The sequence below is a fragment of the Schistocerca nitens genome, chromosome 2 (genome assembly GCF_023898315.1).
Source record: "Schistocerca nitens isolate TAMUIC-IGC-003100 chromosome 2, iqSchNite1.1, whole genome shotgun sequence".
NCBI lineage: Eukaryota > Metazoa > Arthropoda > Insecta > Orthoptera > Acrididae > Schistocerca > Schistocerca nitens.
In genome coordinates, this window is record NC_064615.1 from 678,209,749 (window position 1) to 678,229,949 (window position 20,201).

The following is a 20,201-nucleotide window of genomic DNA, read 5'->3' on the forward strand; positions in this document are numbered from 1 at the left end:
TTATTTGCTGACCCATGCTTGTAATACAGCTGCATGTAGTTTTATATATCTACTTTGTGTCGGCATAAAAATACCACAATTATGTATTTCACAATCAACTACTGATACACACGTGAAAACACACTACACAATATAATAAACCATTTCTCACAGTATGTAGATTGTATTTCTGAAACATGTATTTGATCTCCCTTTATGGCAATGAGTGAACCCTAGGCTTTTTAAAATCTAATGATAAATAAAGATACTCCAGCATATTTAAAAGAATTGTTTTATTTTGAGTGCACAATTGTACTTTGCACTGCTGATCATAAATCAGCAAAGAATAAAATTAACTTTGGCATAATATTCAGATGTTAGGAAATAAAGTCTTAAAGTCCACTTGTGTACACAAATATTATCGAACTTCTTACCAACCAAGCAGTGAACAGTCACACATTGCCTGTTTTTCTCTGAAATGCTGAAAATAAACATAAAATACTGATCATATCACAATTAAGCCAAGGAAATTAAAAACCACACTTATTTCCCATTCATTTGGGTGTTACAGTATTAACACATGGCCTAACATGATAAGAACTAACAATTTACACTAAAAAATTATGGACCCACAGCAAAAGCAGTCCAAATAATGTTTGACTTTTTTTTATATTACTGACAAATAATTTTGTACATGTACAGCGTTTTCTTAATTACATCTCACACACTCACATTAATTTCACTTTAGTTGCTCGAGACTTAAGTTTCATGTAAGAGTGTATCTTTTCACTACAGCTAACTAATGGACACCATGTAACTAAAATTATGGAAACTATAAAACAATACGTTGACATGCATTTCTTTTTTCCTTCCCTATTTATCTTTCAGTTCTCCAGCTACACTTCTTTGGCAACAGATCTGTTTACACACACAGACAGACACAGACACACACACAGAGAGACAGAGACAGAGAGACAGAGAGAATCAAAATATACAAAAAACAATACATGATAACAGAATGATTAAATTTCCAAACATAATTTAACAATCGGTAAGAAATCTATCTATAATTTATTATGTAGTTACTTTCATTATCGCAGTACAGTCTTTGAGGTTGTCTCGAGAGAAAAATTTAACATGCCATCTGAATTGGCAGACAGATGAAGATAAGAAGCCAATTATCCTGTTTTGAGACCCTGCTTACAAAGTTTGAAACACTAATATCAGGTGACTAATCTAGAAATATTCTTCAGCTCACATACATATCACTTCTGTGGGGGCTGTGCAGAAAAGACAGGAATAATTACATCACACAAATAGGCAATTGAGGAGTCATTTTTCCCACAGTCTGCACGAGAAGAACAGAAAAAAACTAACATGCAGTATCATGCTAAGTACCCTCTGCCATGCACTTCACAAATGTTTGCACAATATGCATGTAGAAGCCATGATCTGTGCGTCAAGGAAATAGACTTTAGCAATATTTATCTAATGTCAAAAATTCCTGAGATATCTAATCTAAAACCAAGCACATTTAGACTTTCTTCCGAAAACTAGTGGCACCTTAATGAATTTCCTCTGAGGTATGTAAGCTTTATCCCATTCATCTGTCAAACAAATGATCATGCATAATTTTCCTAACATGAAGACAGTTAAACGTAATTTTTTGCAATTTTTGTGCTGAAAACAGGAGGCTGCTCATTGTAGCAGTTGTCTATTTATTTTATGTTCAGACCAACTGCCACATGTGATCTTATTAATAAACATCGCTTCAAACTACTCGATATATTCTACTTCGTGAGATGTAAACAACCTTATTTAGTGATGACAATATAGTGAAGATAAGTCACGAAGACACAACAAAAAGGGATCAGAGGGATGGCCCGGGGAGATAAGTAGGGCATCTACTAACAGATTAGACAAAAGGGGAATGGGAGGAGAGAGAGAAAGAGACTGGGTGCATTGGTGGAACAGAGGGCTGTGTAGGGCTGGAGTGGTAACAGGGAAGGTGACAGGTAGGTGAAGAGCAATGACTAATGAAAACTGAGGCCAGGAGGGTTACAGGGGAGTTTCCATCTGTGCAGTTCAGAGAAGGTGGCATTAGTGGGAAGGATCCAGAGGGCACAGGTTGTGATACAGTCATTTAAGTGATGAACGCTGTGTTGGGCAATGTGCTCAGCACCTGGGTGGTCCAGCTGTTCCTTGATGGCAATTTGTTAGTGACCATTCCTGCAAACAGCTTGTTGTCATTCCCACACAAAACAGCACAGTGATTGCAGTTTAGGTTTTAGAACACATGCCTGCTGTCACAGGTAGCCCTGCCTTTGATGGGATAGGTCATGCTTGTGACTGGACTGAAGTAGGTGGTGGTGGTGGTGGTGGTGTGTATGAGACAGGTCTTGCCCCTACATCTATAACAGGGATGTGAGCCAAGAGGGCCGGCCGGTGTGGCTGAGCAGTTCTAGGTGCTTCAGTCTGGAACCGCGCGGCCGCTACAGTCGCAGGCTCGAATCCTGCCTCGGGCATGGATGTGTGTGATGTCCTTAGGTTAGTTAGGTTTAAGTAGTTCTAAGTTCTAGGGGACTGATGACCTCAGTTGTTAAGTCCCATAGTGCTCAGAGCCATTTGAACCATTTGAGCCAAGAGGCAAGGGTTTGGGAGCAAGAGTTGTGTAAGAAAGAATGAGGATATTGTGAAGGTTTGGTGGGCAGTGGAATACCACTGTGGGAGGGGTTGGAAGGATAGTGGGTAGAATATTCTCAATTTCAGGGCACGAAACATTGGTGGAGAATGTGATTCAGCAGCTCCAGTCCTGGGTGTGTTACTGAATAATGAGGGAAATGCTCCTTTGGGGCTGTATGGTGGCACCTAAGGAGGTGGTGGGTGACTTGAGAGGTAAGGCACGAGATCTGTTTCTGTACAAGGTTTTCATCTGCAAAGGCCTCAATGAGGCCATTGGTACAGTTCAAGAGGCACTGCTCATCATCAGAGATGTGACGACCACTGACAACTAGGCTATATGGGGGAGGGACTTTTTGGTACAGAATGGATGACAGCTGCTGAAGTGGTGGTATTGCTGTAGTTTGTAGGTTTGATGTGGACAAAGGTACTGAAGTAACCATCTTTGGGTTGGAGGGCAACATTGACGAAGGTATCTTGTTGGGTTGAGGCGGACCAGGTCAAGCAAATTGAGGTGGTGTCCAGGTTCTGGAGGAATGTGGATAGACTGCCCTCAGCCTCAATCCAGATCACAAAGATATCAATGATCTTAATTAGGTGAGCAGTTTAGAATTCTGGGTGGTTAGGAAGGATTCCTCTGGATGGCCCATGAATAGGTTGGCATAGGATGGTGCATTCAGGTGCCCACTGCCATACCATTGATGTGTTTGCAGGTGATGCCTTCAAAGGAGAAGTAATTATGGGTGAGAGTGCAACTAGTCATGGTGACCAAGGAGGAGACTCTAGGTTTGGAATCTATTGGGCACTGGAGAAGGTAGTGTCCAATCGTAGCAAGTGCATGGGCATTAGGGATGTTAGTGTAAAGGGAGGTGGTATTAACAATGATGAGCAGCTCACCCTGTGGTAAAGGAACAGGAATGCCGAGTGTCTGAAGGAAGTGGTTGGTGTCTTATATAGGAGGTAAGTTATGGGTAATAGGCTGGTGTTGGTCTACAGGGGCAGATATTGTCTCAGTGGCAGCGCAATAACTGGACATAATGGGGCACTCTGGATAGTTCGGTTTATGGACTTTAGCAAGCATGTAGAAGGTAGGTGTGCGGGGAGTGGCAGGGGTGAGGAGAGAGATGGACTCCGGGAAGATGTTCTGGGATGGCACTCAGGATTTGAGGAGAGGCTTGAGATCCTGTTTGATTTCTGGAATGGAGTCACTGTGACAGAGTTTTTAGGTGGACAAATCTGACAACTGCCAGAGTCTTACTGGCAGATAAACCTTTCACTTCAAAACCACAGTGCTGCAGTCTGTCAGCAGGTAGGGGGAAGAAGGTCAAGGGGCGTAATGTCTGGAGAGGGGAGTGATGTCTAGATTGGTGGATTGGAAGGAACAGTCCAACACCCTAGCCACCATGCTCTACAAACATTACGCCCATTGACTTTTTTCTGGGGCTATATGAAGGACAGTCTTCGTCACACCAGCTGCTGATGACGATGAACTAAAGGATAGGATAAAAGCTGCTGTGGGTACTGTGACAGAACACATGTTACGAAACACCTGGAGGGAACTGGAATCCGCCTCGACATTCTCCAAGCTACCAAGGGAGCACACATTGAGGTTTACTAACGTAAGTGGGCTTCAAAAACTAGTAACACTAACCTATGTAATGGCATCAAATGTAACTTATCTCAAACAGTTATTCGGTTATAAATTTTTATAATCATGGCAAGACTGTGTTCACCCCATATATTTATGACAATTTCCTTTCTACAGGCAATTAGCTAAATTTTCAGTAATTCCAGAAAGCATGTTAACATTCAGTAATCAGTGCTTCCTGCACACTAAGGATAATATGGTATTTTAACTAACAACATTTTGATTTCTCTGGTTACCTTCATAATCAGTGATAACCTTTCCCTTAAAGGAAGTTGTGTACCCTGTTCCCTTTAGGTTTTCTATGAGTAATTTTGTGTGTCAAACTCTGTGTCTTGGGAATAAAATCAAAGCCTTCTGCATCAATAACCAAAAAACTATCCACTAACCTACAAAAGCTTCAATGACATTTTATCAATCTTTGCTAATGGTGTCTAATGAAGAGCTCAAATTAAATTTATTCTTCCTGATAGTTTTAAGTTTTATTAGGTATCACATCTGTTAGCTCGCATCTGTATTATTCATCCTTAAATTTATATGTTCATGATCTAGGGTATTGCCTCACTGTGCAAGATATCACAGCCTGATGTCCTCCTCAGAGTGCAGGAGACACACACACACACACACACACACACACACACACACACACACACACACACACACGTGACTGGTATATGTGAGTCTCCAAAGACATTTATTGAGAAGTTCTCAAGCTTTGAGGCAACTGCTTTGATTTTCCATTACTATATAAGAGGTGTTCTACCCACTTCAGCCAGTACACACCAGCACAGTCTGTTTATCTTCTAGAGCTGTTTATAATTTAAAAGTAAGGTGTTTGCTACTAACTGAGTGGAAAAAATTACTGCAAGCATATTCTACATTTACATCTATACTTTGCAAGTCACTTGAGTGCATGGCAGAGGGTACTTCCCTTTGTATGATAATTAGGGGTTGTTCCTGATCCATTCACATATGGAACATGGCCAGAATAACTGCTTAAACACATCAAATTTGAGTGTTCATGCAAGACTGCGTGATAAATGCATTTCAAGTGAAATAATAAATGCCACAAATTGATAGTTTGGCAAAAAACTACACAGAGAGAGCCATAGAAGCACACCTTTTCATGGAACCTTGGAAGGTGTGTCAATTCTGACCATCATGCCAATTAAACTGGCTTCAGCTTGTGCATAGTACCACCATTATCCTGCTACATGGAGGAGGAGGAGGAGGAGGACAGACCACTTTACGAATTCCTGTGATAGAATGGGAATCTTTAACATCATACTGTTGGTAACCATGGTCATGGTAATGTTTTTGTTGCAAATTTCATAAAGGTATGTGATAAACAGCAGTTAGTTGACACTCAAGTGAAGCAGTCAGTGTGCCATAGCACAAAAGATGTAGAAAATGAGTTATGTGTGTGTAAGCATTATTTGAAAGCTCATGTATTTACAAAGATCAAACAAACTGTCACATAGCATAACCATACTAGGGTATCAGGCATCTCAGCTGAATGATTACACTGCATCCTGTATGTAGAACGTCACACGTAAAAGCAGTGTGCACTTTGGATGCGTACAACTGCGTAATGTACCAAGAACAGGTTCAAAAAATTTTAATCTGGTGCCTGACAATATTTAAGTGCATTGGAGGATTTTGATAATTTGTGAGTGAATAAAATTAGGACTAATTACCACATACCAGAGCCCATGCAACAATCGGTACAGACAAAGGTATGTGAGAGCACCAAATGGTCTAGTAGTTATGTTGACTGGAACAGTGATGTCTGTGCTTTTAGGGTTGCTAAATATAATTGTGAAAGCTTACTTGGAAAAGGCAGAACTCCGGAATGAGTTTCAGTAAACAGGAGTTGACTGAAAATGATTAAGACAGGCACAAACTGCCTATATCAGCACTCTGGCTTTTACTGCAGCAGTCCATAGGAATGTACTTTCTAGGAGATGTAATTGTTTCATGAAGTATGTTAATGTCTTGTCTCATCAGAGCCCAAACCTAAAGAATTGTCTTAACAGCCTTTATGCAGGTGACAACTAATTTTAAAACTGAAGGATGCTGAGTAACAAACTAAAGTCAGCTAAAAACTATATTACAGAAGACATCCGGTAACTTATTATTGGTATACTTAATAAGGAATATCTCCAAAGACCTCTAATCATTAACCCTCCAGCTACTAAAACACAAAAATGTAACATTCTTCTTTCTTAGCACAAAATGTTTGATTATGGCACATAATTAACACAAACATTTCCAAAAATGGCACAATTTTCACATAAAAACTAGTCATTCTACAATATGTGAAGTGGGGGTAGCATGAATCTAAACTGAGTAACACGTGAGATTTTGTACACAACTACCAGTGTTACAACATGAAGCTGACAATAGGCTTAGCACCTTCAACAAGTAACTGATATTTCATTGTCACAAAATGTGCAGGAAAACAACGACCATACACATGGGTAGGCCTCTGTGCAACACTTTGCTGTTAACTGAAAATCTGTCTCTTTAAGTAGTAGTTGAAAGTTATCTATGTACAAATATCTGGAGTTAGATTTTACAACCATGAGTTAGATTTTACAACCATCAATATACTCATTTAATTGAGTGATCCATAAGAGTGCATCGCAGCAGAGTTAGTTAGAGAGAGAGAGAGAGAGAGAGAGAGAGAGAGAGAGAGAGAGAGGTATCAGACTTAACACACATCCGGAAATCTGTCCGAACACTGTGGATGGGACTCCACACCACGTGTCTTCAGTGCAGTAATAAATGGCAAGTTTCATTTACCAGATTTTGCAACACAATACTGTATTTCTATTTGTTGCGCTCAAATGACAATTGTCTGTATGTGTACAATTGAGGATCTTAATTTTTGCACTGGCATTATGATTATTATTATTTTGACATATGACAAGTATTTTTGTGGATCGACTTGAGTCTCTCCTCATTAATAATGTAAACTAGTTCCTGCAGCTCAGGCCATAACCAAGAGTCTGAAATTTGACACACACACACACACACACACACACACACACACACACACACACACACTTCCATTTTGCATGTGCTATTTACATAAATAATTTTAACACATGGTAATTTTACAGATCCTGTTTAACATTTGTTAAAGTAAGAACTTCTTACAGTATTTACTAGAATCTCAATTACTGACTTCATTCATTATGTTTATAAAAATATACCACACTAGGAAGAATTTCAGACTAGCTTTTCAAAGCACTTATGTAGCATTGCATAACAATTTGTCAATGCTGTGATCATTGCCCTCTTGTATGAAATGCCGGGTAGAGTTTAGTTTGATATACTGGAATTAATGTGCACTTTTTTTCTGCATTCTCTCACCATGCTCAACCTATGATATACTACAGAGCAAACATATCACCACCTCAAATCGCACATGAGCAAAAAGAACTAAATTTGAGATCTTTTTCACATGTTCAGTTGCAGTTACACACATACACAAGTCAAGTGAAATCACAGTTTCAGTAGTATTGTAAGATGCATACTTTCACTGAGAATGCCATCACTTTAGTCTTCATCATACAACTGTTGTGACAGCAGCATTTGACTTTGGCTCTTGTCTTGGTTTTCTTCTAAATGTCACCCAGGTGTACACAAGACTTCCAATAACACTGACGTTGATGCCTATAAAATTCAGCCAAGAAAATATATAGTCTCCACCAATCACCATACCTAGATAAGTAATACACACATTCTTGAGGCACCCAATAACTGTAGTTGTCAACGCTGAATTGTGCATGGTACAAAGCATAACAGAATAAGTCAACACAAAGCCCATCACACACGAGGCAGCAAACTGCACCAAAAAAAGTGGCTGATCCCAATCAGAAAATGCAATGGCCCTGTCCAGTTCCCCTGTGGCCCATGCAAACACAGTGGCAGGTGGTAACATGAACAGTGAATTATAGAACATTAGTCCATACTTTCCAAGCTCTGCTGCATCCAGCTTTTGTTTCACCACAACACCATTTGCTGCAGTGAAGAAGTCATTCAGCAAAACTGATATGTAACCTTCTGCACTGAAGGCTAGATCATTGCTTGCAGCAATTATTGCACCAAGAATCATTGTATAAACAGATATTTGGACAGCTGTAGTTGGTCTAACACCCAGCAAATAAAATTCACCTACCATTGTCATCAAAATCGAAAAACGTCGCAGAACCTGTAGTAAGAGATATTTAGATCAGAGGCTCTTTTTTTTTAAACAATTTACACAAGACTATATAGTGTCTAGAATAATTTATTGTATGTTAATGCATCGAATCATGGAAAATCAATTTGTGTATGGCACAACAACAATTCAATAAGAAACTGCTTTCTGTAGTTTGAATTTTTCAATATACAAGCAAAATTCACAAATCCTATGGTTACCTACCTAAGATTTATTTCACTGGAAACATTATCTCACTAATTTTTTAAATGACCAGGTCATCAACCAAGCAATACAAATTTCATGTGAGTCATTCTTATACAATGCTGTTCTCAACAGTCATGAATAGTACTAGATACCATACACATTGTAGCTATTAACATTACTTTGTAGTTCTCCAGATGGCATTGGAATATACTCGTTTGCTGACAGAACGAAGGGAATCATTTACCATACCAAATAACTGCTGCTGTATCAAATGCAGACCACCATTAATTAATATTGGGGTTTAACAGCTATGTTCACACACTGTCACAATGCAATAAGCAACAAAATTTGTATGCAACTCTCATTCGAGCACAGAATTTCTAAGTAAATAAGGAATCTCTACTATGCATTGCACGATACTGCTACCTGGCTATAATTGTCAGGCACACAGAGAAATGTGAAAGCAGTATTATTTTTTACCTATGATGTACCCACTGTTTTGTCACCTACAATGAGAAATATATCATCATTTCTTTCATCATGGAACAGCACAATTAAGCATCAGACCCTGAGTGAATAGATCATCATCTTGTGCAATATGGTACATATGAAAATAACAATAAGCTAGTAATGCGAAAGTCCACTTTGAGCTTTCTTATCGCATGGCCTGAAGAATAATGGTTGATCTACTGCTATACATTTGGAAGAAAACCTGTGATTTTCAGTATTTTCATGAAATTTGTAGACATAATGATCCTATCAGCTATTTAACACACACAAAATGATACTTACTGTAAGCATTGGCAAGGAAAGTTGTTTTGTCCCATAGAGCCCAAAGACAACATTTCCCATGTAAATCAGGGGCAGTGGCCATAATTTACGAAAGATGCCTCTATCAAATGGAGGGAAAGATAGCACATTGATGCTCCGTGCAACAATGAGTACTGCTACGGTAGCAGCCATCTGACCCAGACCAAGAACTTGAGCAGAAGGAAATCCATAAGTTGTCAATACAGTCTTGTTCACCACCTGTAACAGTTCATTTTCAAAATATTCACAATAATGCAGCAGAGTTCCAGAATAAAAACTTATTTTATGTAGAGAGCACTCAAAAAATTTCATGTTGAATGCATTAGGTTGAGAGAGAAAAAATACAACTTTCTGCAAATTATCAAAAAAGGAATGTAACTAGAGCAAGTCTGCCAAATGCTGAAACATAAGAGACGAAGTCCAGTATGCTACTTTATTACGATCCTGAGCAGATTCACATGCAGTCACATCCTGCCTATTCCATAATTTTTTTCGTACTTTACCAAAGCAAGGAGACTAGTGATTATAAGAAAGGACAGGAGTTACTGAAGTCATTTTAACTGCAAGAGAGTTTAAATTGGAGATAGGTCCTTTCTTATCACTAAGAATCCACCAAATGTTTTCTTTGCTCCATTTTTCAACATCTCTTCTGGTTACACACCCACTTTTTCCACTTAATTGCCTTTTGTCATTTCTATGATTCATTTATTGGTCTTCCTGGGCCTTCAGAATATAATTAATATGCCCACTTTTCCATCCCACTAAGCAACTCATTTTTGCATTGCATCTGGCAGTACATGCAAGTTGAAATTTTCCACCTCAAGCACAATGAGGTATCGCCCACTTTAATGTGACATTCAATTTTTCTGAAAGACTGAAATATTTTTTTCTCCATACCTCATTCAGTCTTCACCTGCTCAACACACACTAGGCTGAAATAAAAAATTTATCAACAGATTTGGTAATATAATTAACTAAGTTTTTTCCTTTCAAAATACAAATTAAACACCAATTTAGTCCAAACTTTTATAGGACTTAAGTCCCTTCATACCTTGTTGGATTTTTCTGCTGTGAAAACAAGCAAAAACAATTTTTTTAACAAACTGAAATGTCAGTTTGATCCCTTCTTGTTTCAAATGCTGTCAGCAAAGATTTCATCACAAAAAAAAATTGTGAACATAATGTCTAAAAACTAGCATAAAATCAAACTCAAGTGAACTGCAGCTCCTTAAGGTATGAATTATAATGTGCACTAAACTGAAGGATAGATGCAGCACGTCTCTCCATCAGTTCACAGATGCTGGTTCAGTTACTTGAGGGTAGTACTTGTGGGACAATCAACTGAACACCAATATCATCACACAATACATCAAGTCAAAATCCGTATTTTGTATATCCACAGAGATTAGCATGTGCCCACATGCATTCTATACATTTATGATATCTTGTCCAAATGTGGCATTGATGGGGAACAAAACAGGAAACCCATCAACAAGATGGTGTGTGAAGGAACCACTCACAGAATTCTAATTCTAATCCTACTTAGTTACCATAACCATTACAGGTGACATGGGAACAAAGTGTTTCAAGTAAAACAAGGCACACCGATGTATGACATATGTAGTAATATAGATTTCTCCATGGCATGTGTTTATACATGGTAGAATCAAACTGAAGGGTGTTTCAAAATTAATATACGGGTTTTAAGGCTTTGTAGCACATATTACTTTCACCTTACAATTATAAATAATACACCAAATGAAAGAGAAACACAAACACTTTTTCTTACAATTATTCAGTGTGAACACCGATCACACGTCGAGTCAACAGGTAAGTTGTTCTAAAACCTCGATCAATGTGTTATGAGTAACTGTTGCAACAACACTGAACACTGTTTCTAAAGTTGGATAGATCAGCTGGTATCAGAGGCACACGCAAAAAATGCTGTTTGTCAACCTGCCCCTTGCGCCCAATCCGCCGGCCAGATAAAACTTCGTTTAACCAGTCGCGTATCGAGTTATGACAGTGAGGCGGCACACCATCTTGCTCCCAAATATAAACGTGTTGTTCAGCTTCCCAATGAGGCACAGGCCATAGCTGTAGCACGTCAAGATAAGAAACATCAGTTATTGTTGGTTCACCGAAAAAGAGAGGCCCATAAACTTTGTGTGGGGATATTTCTTGGGGCTAAGCATGAAAGACTCACACTCTTTCAACATATTTTTCAGGCACTCTGTCATTCCATACTCTTCCCATTGCACACAGACATAAAAATGAAACTGTTTGAGTTGCTCTTTCTTGTTGTGTATTATTTACAATTTTGGGTTGAATGTAAAAAATGCTACAATGCCTTACAACTGGCATGTTCATTTTGAAACACCCTGTAAATAAATTGGCAATACTGAGCCCAATTCAAATGTGTGATGATACACCATTAAAAATCCTGTACGACATTTGCTATTTGTGCAAGAAATGCTCTCGACACAGGTAAGTTGCTTTGTCTCAAGTGTTATTTGTATAAACATACAGGAACAGCAAGTCACATCACTACTCACTCCCATCCCTCCTGTAACATGCTGTTAATGTGAGTTGTGTTACAAGTATGAAGATGGCAGATCTGTAGAGGCAATGATGGCAAGTGGACTTTTATGTACCTAATAATAAGCCAGGTCAAATGTTTGTGGCACTCAGATGAAGAAAGAGTTGGAATTTATGAAAGTTCACAAGATCCTGAAGACCACCCTGGACTCTGACAATTTGATCTGAGTCCTTAACTATCATGCTGGCCTAGTATTAGGTTATTTATCTTGTATGACATTACAGAAATGCTGATGCTGAAGTGGTAATATTGGCTGACTTTCACGTAAAGAGCTAATGACAAAAAGCCTGCAGAGCTTCAGATTAACTAGTCAATATAATAGAAGGGTATGCTTTCACAATAAATAAGTGGAAGAGGGCTTGGTAACAGTAACAACCATAATTAATAAAAAGCTCCACCTGAGGTAATTTTTCTTCAAGAAATGAAGTATTCAAGCAATGCACAACACAGTGAATCAGCCAGAAAATTCACCATTAGGGAATATCAGCCATGACGAAACACAAAGATCCTGTAATATGGGGAGGAAAACATCTATTTCCATTTGCCAAAACACACTGATGTGTGACATGTACATGAAATTAATCAATAAAAGTTGAACCAGAAACATTGTAATACTGCATGACTTTCAAGTAATTGTTCCCAGAAAGTAAAGGTTACTGCAACAAGAAATGACTTTTACTGTCTTTTAAAAGCCCCCTCTGTTGTAAGTGGTAACTGTTGATGTACCTGCAGTGTTCCAGAAACTGTACAGTACAAAGTACAATGCTAGGAATGACTGTTTCAAAAATAATGCAAAAGAAAATTATACACTTTTACACATCACTATTTCTAGCAATAAAGAACCATTTTACAAATATGTCTCAATGCAGGCAAGAAGACAACCAGTTGTGAATATATTGACACTAGATGGTATTAACCCCTTAGCGCCGTGTGTTGCCATATGGCAACGTTTGTAACACATTTTTAAAAATCGTTGATTCCACGACATCATATGGATTGTGTTGGCAGCACTGGATTCCATTCCACAAGACTGTAAAGATCAGTACAATGCAACAGTTTTAACAATACATTCAAATTCTGCGGCATAAGCAGTGTTGGAAGTCGTTTGCTGAATGACGAAGAAAAAATGGAGTACAAGTTCGAGTAAGTATGTTTTACACAGTAACTTATGATATTTAGTGCTTCTAGGTATTTGTTACTCCATTTCACTACTCCAAATGAGTAGGTCAATATTGGTATAGCGTAAGTATTTATAGCTTTTGTCTTGTTTCTTGCTGTCAATTCTGTTTTCAGTATTTTTGTTAGTCTTTGTCTATATTTTTTTCTTTTAGTTCTTCTTTAATATTTGTATTATCTATTCCTATTTTTTGTCTGTATCCTAGGTATTTATAGGCATCTGTTTTGTCCATCACTTCTATGGAGTCACTGTGGTTATTCAATATGTAATCTTCAATGTTTAGTGTGTTTTCCCTTGACTATGCTATTTTTCTTACATTTGTCTGTTCCAAACGCCATACTTATATCATTGCTGAATACTTCTGTTATCTTTAGTAATTGGTTGAGTTGTTGATTTGTTGCTGCCAGTAGTTTTAGATCATCCATGTATAGCAAATGTGTGATTTTGTGTGGGTATGTTCCAGTAATATTGTATCCATAATTTGTATTATTTAGCATGTTGGATAGTGGGTTCAGAGCAAGGCAGAACCAGAAAGGACTTAATGAGTCTCCTTGGTATATTCCACGCTTAATCTGTATTGGCTGTGATGTGATATTATCTGAATTTGTTTGGATATTAAGTGTGGTTTTCCAGTTTTTCATTACTATGTTTAGGAACTGTATCAATTTAGGATCTACTTTGTATATTTCCAATATTTGTAGTAACCATGAGTGGGGTACACTATCAAAAGCTTTTTGGTAATCAATGTATGCGTAGTGTAGAGACCTTTGTTTAGTTTTAGCTTGATATGTCACCTCTGCATCTATTATCAGTTGCTCTTTACATCCTCGCGCTCCTTTGCAGCAGCCTTTTTGTTCTTCATTTATAATTTTGTTCTGTGTTGTATGTGTCATTAATTTCTGTGTAATGACTGAAGTTAATATTTTGTAGATTGTTGGTAGGCATGTTATGGGGCGATATTTAGCTGGGTTTGCTGTGTCTGCTTGATCTTTAGGTTTCAGATAAGTTATTCCATGTGTAAGTGTATCAGGGAATATGTATGGGTCTGCAATGTAACTGTTAAATAATTTAGTTAGATGTGAATGTGTTGAGGTGAACTTCTTTAGCCAGAAATTTGCTATTTTATCATTTCCAGGGGCTTTCCAATTGTGCGTAGAATTAATTGCTCGGGTGACTTCATGTTGCAAAATTATCACTTCAGGCATTTGTGGTATCATCTTGTATGTATCTGTTTCTGCTTGTATCCACCGTGCATGCCTGTTATGTTGTACCGGGTTTGACCATATGCTGCTCCAGAAGTGTTCCATGTCTCTTATGTTTGGTGGATTGTCTATTTTTATGTGTGTGTTATCTATTGTTTGGTAAAATTTCTTTTGGTTTGTGTTGAATGTTTGGTTTTGTTTCCTTCTATTTTCACTTTTTTTGTATCTTCTGAGTCGTTTCGCCAAAGCTTGTAATTTTTGCTTCTTTTCATCTAATTGCTCTATTGCTTCTAGTTGTGAGATTTTACCTAACCTTTTTCGTTTTTTGTCTGATATTTCATTTCTTATAAATTGTGTTAACTGTCCGATGTCTTTTCTCAGTTTTTCTATTCTGATCTGTAGCCTGTGTTGCCATGCTGCTTTTGTGGGTTTCTTCTGTGTGTTGGTTGGTTCTGATATCTGCCTAGTGTGTATATTTAGTGTAGTGAGTGCTCCTACATAAACCAGTAGTTGTAACTCTTCCATAGTTGTGTATTCATTTATTTTGTTGTGTATGATTGTGTTGATAGTTTTTATTGTTGTTTCGACTTGTGGGCTATTTGGTGGTCTATGCAAGAATGGTCTAATGTCTGTATTTGTGTCTTTGTATTCTATATATGTCAACTGAAATTTTTCTTCTATATCTAACATGTGTGTCACTTCGTGTTCTATTTGTGCTTGTGCTGGTGGATGTCTTAAGATTTCATTTTCCTCCGATTGTTTAATTGATGCGTGTTGTTCTTTGTTTGTTTGCTCTGGGATGTTTGAGTCCATTACTGTATTTTCTTCTTCTTCTAATTGCACATTATTTTGTTCCAGTATTTGTTGTACTTGTTGTTTGATGTTTTCTAATTCTGACTGGGGTATCCTGTTATTTTTTATTATTACACAAATCTGATCAGCTAGACGTTGTTCTGTTAAAAATTTTAATTCTGGGTATCTGGTAATAAATGTTGTGTATACTTGTGATCTGTATCCAGTTGTGTTGGTTCCTAGGTTTGTTGCTTGGTAATAACAGAACATGAGGTGTCGATTAACTTCATCTGACCATCTCATCCTCTGTCTTTGTTTTCCTTCTAGGGTGGTTGCAGGAAGCATATCCTGCAAAACACCTCTATTTGGATTTAAATCATTTTCCAGTTGGCTAGCAGTGTCGTTACCATTGTGGGCGGGCATAGGGTTCAAGCGCCGTCCCCGACCATGACGGCGCTTGTCCGAGGCTTCTTTAGTTCTGTCCTGAACCAACTAATCACACTAAACGGGGGGTTAGCCCTATTAGTGGTTTGTTCTTTTCGTCGCCTTTTACGACTGGCAGAACATACCGGAGGCCTATTCTTTTCCCGGGCCTCCACGGGGTTTATTATTATTATTATTATTATTATTATTATTATTATTATTATTATTATATAAATTGAGTACAGTATCTCACAATGCACCTGAAGGCTCTAATTTAGGGCTCCTCAATGGGCTGATAAGGTTTAGTAACCCTCCCTTACATGAAGTAGTAAAAGCCCTTTCAAAAATAAAATGTAAAATTAACTCAGCTGCTGAGACATTGTTTCTTAACACCAGGGGTAGCAAGTCAGGGAGATTAAGAGCCTGCCACAAAACAGCTAGGTTAGGACAGTTCAACGAAATGAGGACCATCATCAAACAGTAACTGCATCAGCAGTGGGATGGGTCCTCCTGGAGGAGGGGATAACCATGAGTCAGCGAAATATGGCCAATGCAGATCCAGAAAAGGACAGAGTCCTTGCAAGAGGCCTGCAGGGAGGATTGGCATGGATTCATAGTCTCCACTTACCACCCACAGTTTGGCGAAGCCAGACTGAGCCATTCTGCATTAGAGATACTAAAACTTTATGGTGTAATATCAATCGGAGTCCTGTTCCTGAATACCACTCTCAAGTCTATATACCGGTAGCCAGTTTGGCCAGGCTATAAGCAAGTTTATTCTCCATGACCCCAATGTGGAGAGTGTCCACATTGGTCAAGGGCACACAAGGTATCGTGGATAGACATGACCAAGGGATGGTGAGGTTAGCACTGGCCAAGGGCTTGTAAACTGCTGAAGGATTTTTTTTTTGTTTGTTTTGTTTTGGATTTAGGGCTCAAAACTGCTATGGTCATTAGTGCCCGGTCCGTGACTTAGGAAACAGTAAAAACCGAAAATGGAAACCAGCAGCAATGGGAACGAAACTCAAAAAATTGGAGAAACTAAAAGCAGAAGGAAGGCTTAAAAATCCACCACAGAAAGGGGTTGGTTGTCCCCAAAAAGAACTTCAAATGACCGGCGTCATTTCACAGGCACTAATAAACTCGAGAACGCGATCGGACGAGCACGTGTCATCTGCTAAAATTGACAATAGATCAGGCGACAGCTGTAGACGGGTGCGTAACGGAGTAAAATAGGGGCACTCAATTAAAAGGTGTCTTACCGTCCACAGCTGAGAGCAGTGGGGACAGAGTGGGGGAGGATCGCCGCTTAAAAGATGTCGATGGCTAAAAAGACAGTGCCCTATCCGGGGTCTAGTTAAAATTACCTCCTCCCGACGACGCGTTCTGGAGGAAGAGGTCCAAGCACAAGGAAGAGCTTTCACGTCCCACAATTTATTATGGGGAAGTGTCGACCAATGTGCGTGCCATAAAAGAACAACACGATGACATAAAACGCTCCGTAGATCGGCGAAGGGAATCGATTGAATAGCTGGCTGAAGAAGAGAGACTGCAGCCTTGGCCGCTATATCGGCCGCCTCATTTCCACACATACCAACGTGTCCTGGGAGCCAGAGGAACGCCACCGAGACGCCCCACAGGTGGAGCAAGCGCAGACAGTCCTGAATCCGGTGGACCAGAGGGTGGACAGGGTAAAGAGCTTGGAGACTGAGGAGAGAGCTGAGAGAATCTGAACAGATAACATACTGTATCCACTGATGGCAGCGGATGTAGTGGACAGCCTGGAGAACAGCGTAAAGCTCCGCAGTATAAACCGAACACTGGTCGGGAAGCCGAAATTGATTTGGGGTGTCGCCAACAATATAGGCACTCCCTACACCTAACGATGTTTTCGAGCCATCACTGTAAATAAATGTGGCTTCCTTCATTTGTGCACATAGAGCAGCAAATGCCCGACGATAAACAAGTGAAGGGGTACCATCCTTCGGAAATTGACAAAGGTCACGGAGCAGGCAGATCCGGGGACGGAGCCAAGGCGGTGCTGTACCCCAAGTTGTCAAGAAGGTTTTAGGAAAGCGGAAGGAAAGAGAATGGAGCAGTTGACGGAAGCAGACTCCCGGTGGTAGTAGGGAGGAGGGGCGGCCTGCATACCCTACATCAAAGGAGGCGTCGAAAAAAATGTCGTGGGCTGGATTAGCAGGCATGGAAGACACATGGCTAGCATAACGACTCAGAAGGACTGCTCGCCGATTGGACAGCGGAGGTTCAGCAGTCTCAGCATAAAGGCTTTCCACAGGGCTGGTGTAAAAAGCTCCAGACACTAAACGTAATCCACGGTGGTGGATAGAGTCGAGATGACGAAGAATAGACGGCCGAGCAGAGGAGTAAACTATGCTTCCATAGTCCAATTTCGAGCGCACTAAGGCGCGATAGACTCGGAGAAGGACCACTCGGTCCGCTCCCCAGGAGATACCATTCAGGACACGGAGGGTGTTGAGGGATCGCAGACAGCGAGCAGAAAGATAGGAAACGTGGGAGGACCAGCACAGTTTTCTATCAAACATAAGACCCAAGAATTTAGCGACGTCCGAAAACGAAAGGTTGACAGGCCCTAGATGTAAGGAAGGTGGAAGAAACTCCGTATGACGCCAAAAATTAACACAAACTGTCTTACGGGGAGAAAAACAGAAGCCCGTTTCGATGCTCCAAGAGTGGAGGCGATCGAGACATCCTTGAAGAGGTCGTTCAAGAAGGCTGGTCCGTTGAGAGCTGTAGTAGATCGCAAAATCGTCCACAAAGAGGGAGCCCGAGACATCAGGAAGGACACAATCCATAATTGGATTTATGGCAATGGCAAACAGTACAACACTCATCACGGAGCCCTGGGGTACCCCGTTTTCTTGGGAGAAAGTACGGGAGAGAGTAGTGTTCACCCGCACTCTAAATGTGCGCTCTGCCATAAATTCGCGAAGAAAAAGGGGCAGCCGACCTCGAAAGCCCCAAGAGAACAGTGTGCGGAGGATGCCTGTCCTCCAACAGGTATCGTATGCTCTCTCCAGATCAAAAAATATTGCTACTGTTTGGCGTTTCCGCGGAAAATTGTTCATGATATAAGTGGAGAGAGCAACAAGATGGTCAACTGCTGAATGATGCTTTCGGAATCCGCATTGGGCAGGTGTTAAAAGATTGCGGGACTCCAGGCACCAAGCTAAACGGCAATTCACCATACGCTCCAAAACCTTACATACACTACTCGTGAGAGAAATGGGGCGATAGCTAGAGGGGAGATGTTTGTCCTTTCCAGGTTTCGGAACAGGAACGACGATAGCTTCCCGCCATCGTCTGGGAAAAGTACTGTCGGTCCAAATTCGATTATAAAGGCGAAGGAGGTAACGCAGACTATGGGTTGATAAATGCAGCAACATTTGGACGTGGATACCATCCGGTCCTGGGGTGGAGGAGCGAGAAGAAGAGAGTGCATGTTGGAGTTCCCGCATGGAGAAAACAGTATTATAGCTTTCGCGATTTTGAGAGAAGAAAGCAAGAGGTTGCACTTCCACTGCACGTTTCTTCGAGATAAACGCTGGCGGGTAATTTGAAGAGCTCGAAATCCCAGCAAAGTGTTGACTCAATGAGTTAGAAATTGCGACGGGGTCCACTAATGCGCGACAGTGATCCCAGAGACTGGGGAGAAACTAGGTGCGCCTGATAACCGTCGAATCCGACTCCAAACTTCCGAGGAGGGAGTTAAGGTGTTAAATGAGCTAATAAAGAATTTCCAGCTTGCCTTCTTGCTATCGCGGATGACGCGACGGCTTTGCGCACGGAACTGCTTATAGCGGATACAGTTGGCCGAAGTAGGATGGTGGCGGAAAACACAAAGAGCACGTCGCCGCTCACGTATTGCGTCACGGCATGCCTCGTTCCACCAAGGAACTGGGGGGCACCGGGGCAATTCGGAGGTGCGTGGTATTGAACGTTCCGCAGCTGTAAGAATAACATCTGTAATATGTGTGACCTCATCGTCGACGCTAGGAAAGTGACTGTCATCGAATGTCGCTAGAGACGAAAAAAGTGTCCAATCGACTTGGGCAACCTTCCAGCGTCTCGGGCGCATATTGGGCAGTTGTGGCTGCAATCTAAGGACACATGGAAAGTGGTCACTCGAGACTGCTGAAGGAGTTGCTGCAGATGGGAAAGACTCTCTGAAGCAGAAACAGATATGCTCAAGAGCACAAGTGACGGCTATTAATTCTGCAGTGAAAACACTATAGCCATTGGGCAAGGAGTGCAGTTCAGTATGTCCTGCACGAGTACAAGAAAAGCCTACAAGACCAATAACCATTGAGCCTTTTGTATAGACTACTACTGAAGCCCAGAATGTGCCACAGATGGTGAAAAATTGGTGTCCAAAGGCCTCAGATGAACTGAGTCTTTCAGAACTTGTGACAGGTCAAGACAAAGCTGTGGCCGAGAGATGC

At 40.3% G+C, this 20,201-nt stretch overlaps 1 protein-coding gene across 6 annotated transcripts in view; it reads right to left on the minus strand.

Moving 5' to 3' along the window:
- Nucleotides 1-255: 255 nt before the first annotated feature.
- LOC126236808 (UDP-sugar transporter UST74c-like) overlaps nt 256-20,201 on the minus strand; it is a 159,846-nt gene continuing 139,900 nt past the window's right edge. For all 6 annotated transcript variants that reach the window (XM_049946404.1, XM_049946400.1, XM_049946402.1 and 3 more), the window contains 3 exons: nt 9,510-9,746; nt 8,284-8,522; nt 256-460 (listed from right to left, as the gene is read on the minus strand). In XM_049946404.1, coding sequence (XP_049802361.1) covers nt 316-460; nt 8,284-8,522; nt 9,510-9,746 — 621 coding nt within the window. In that variant the 3' untranslated portion in view covers nt 256-315. The remainder of the gene's footprint in view (nt 461-8,283; nt 8,523-9,509; nt 9,747-20,201) is intronic.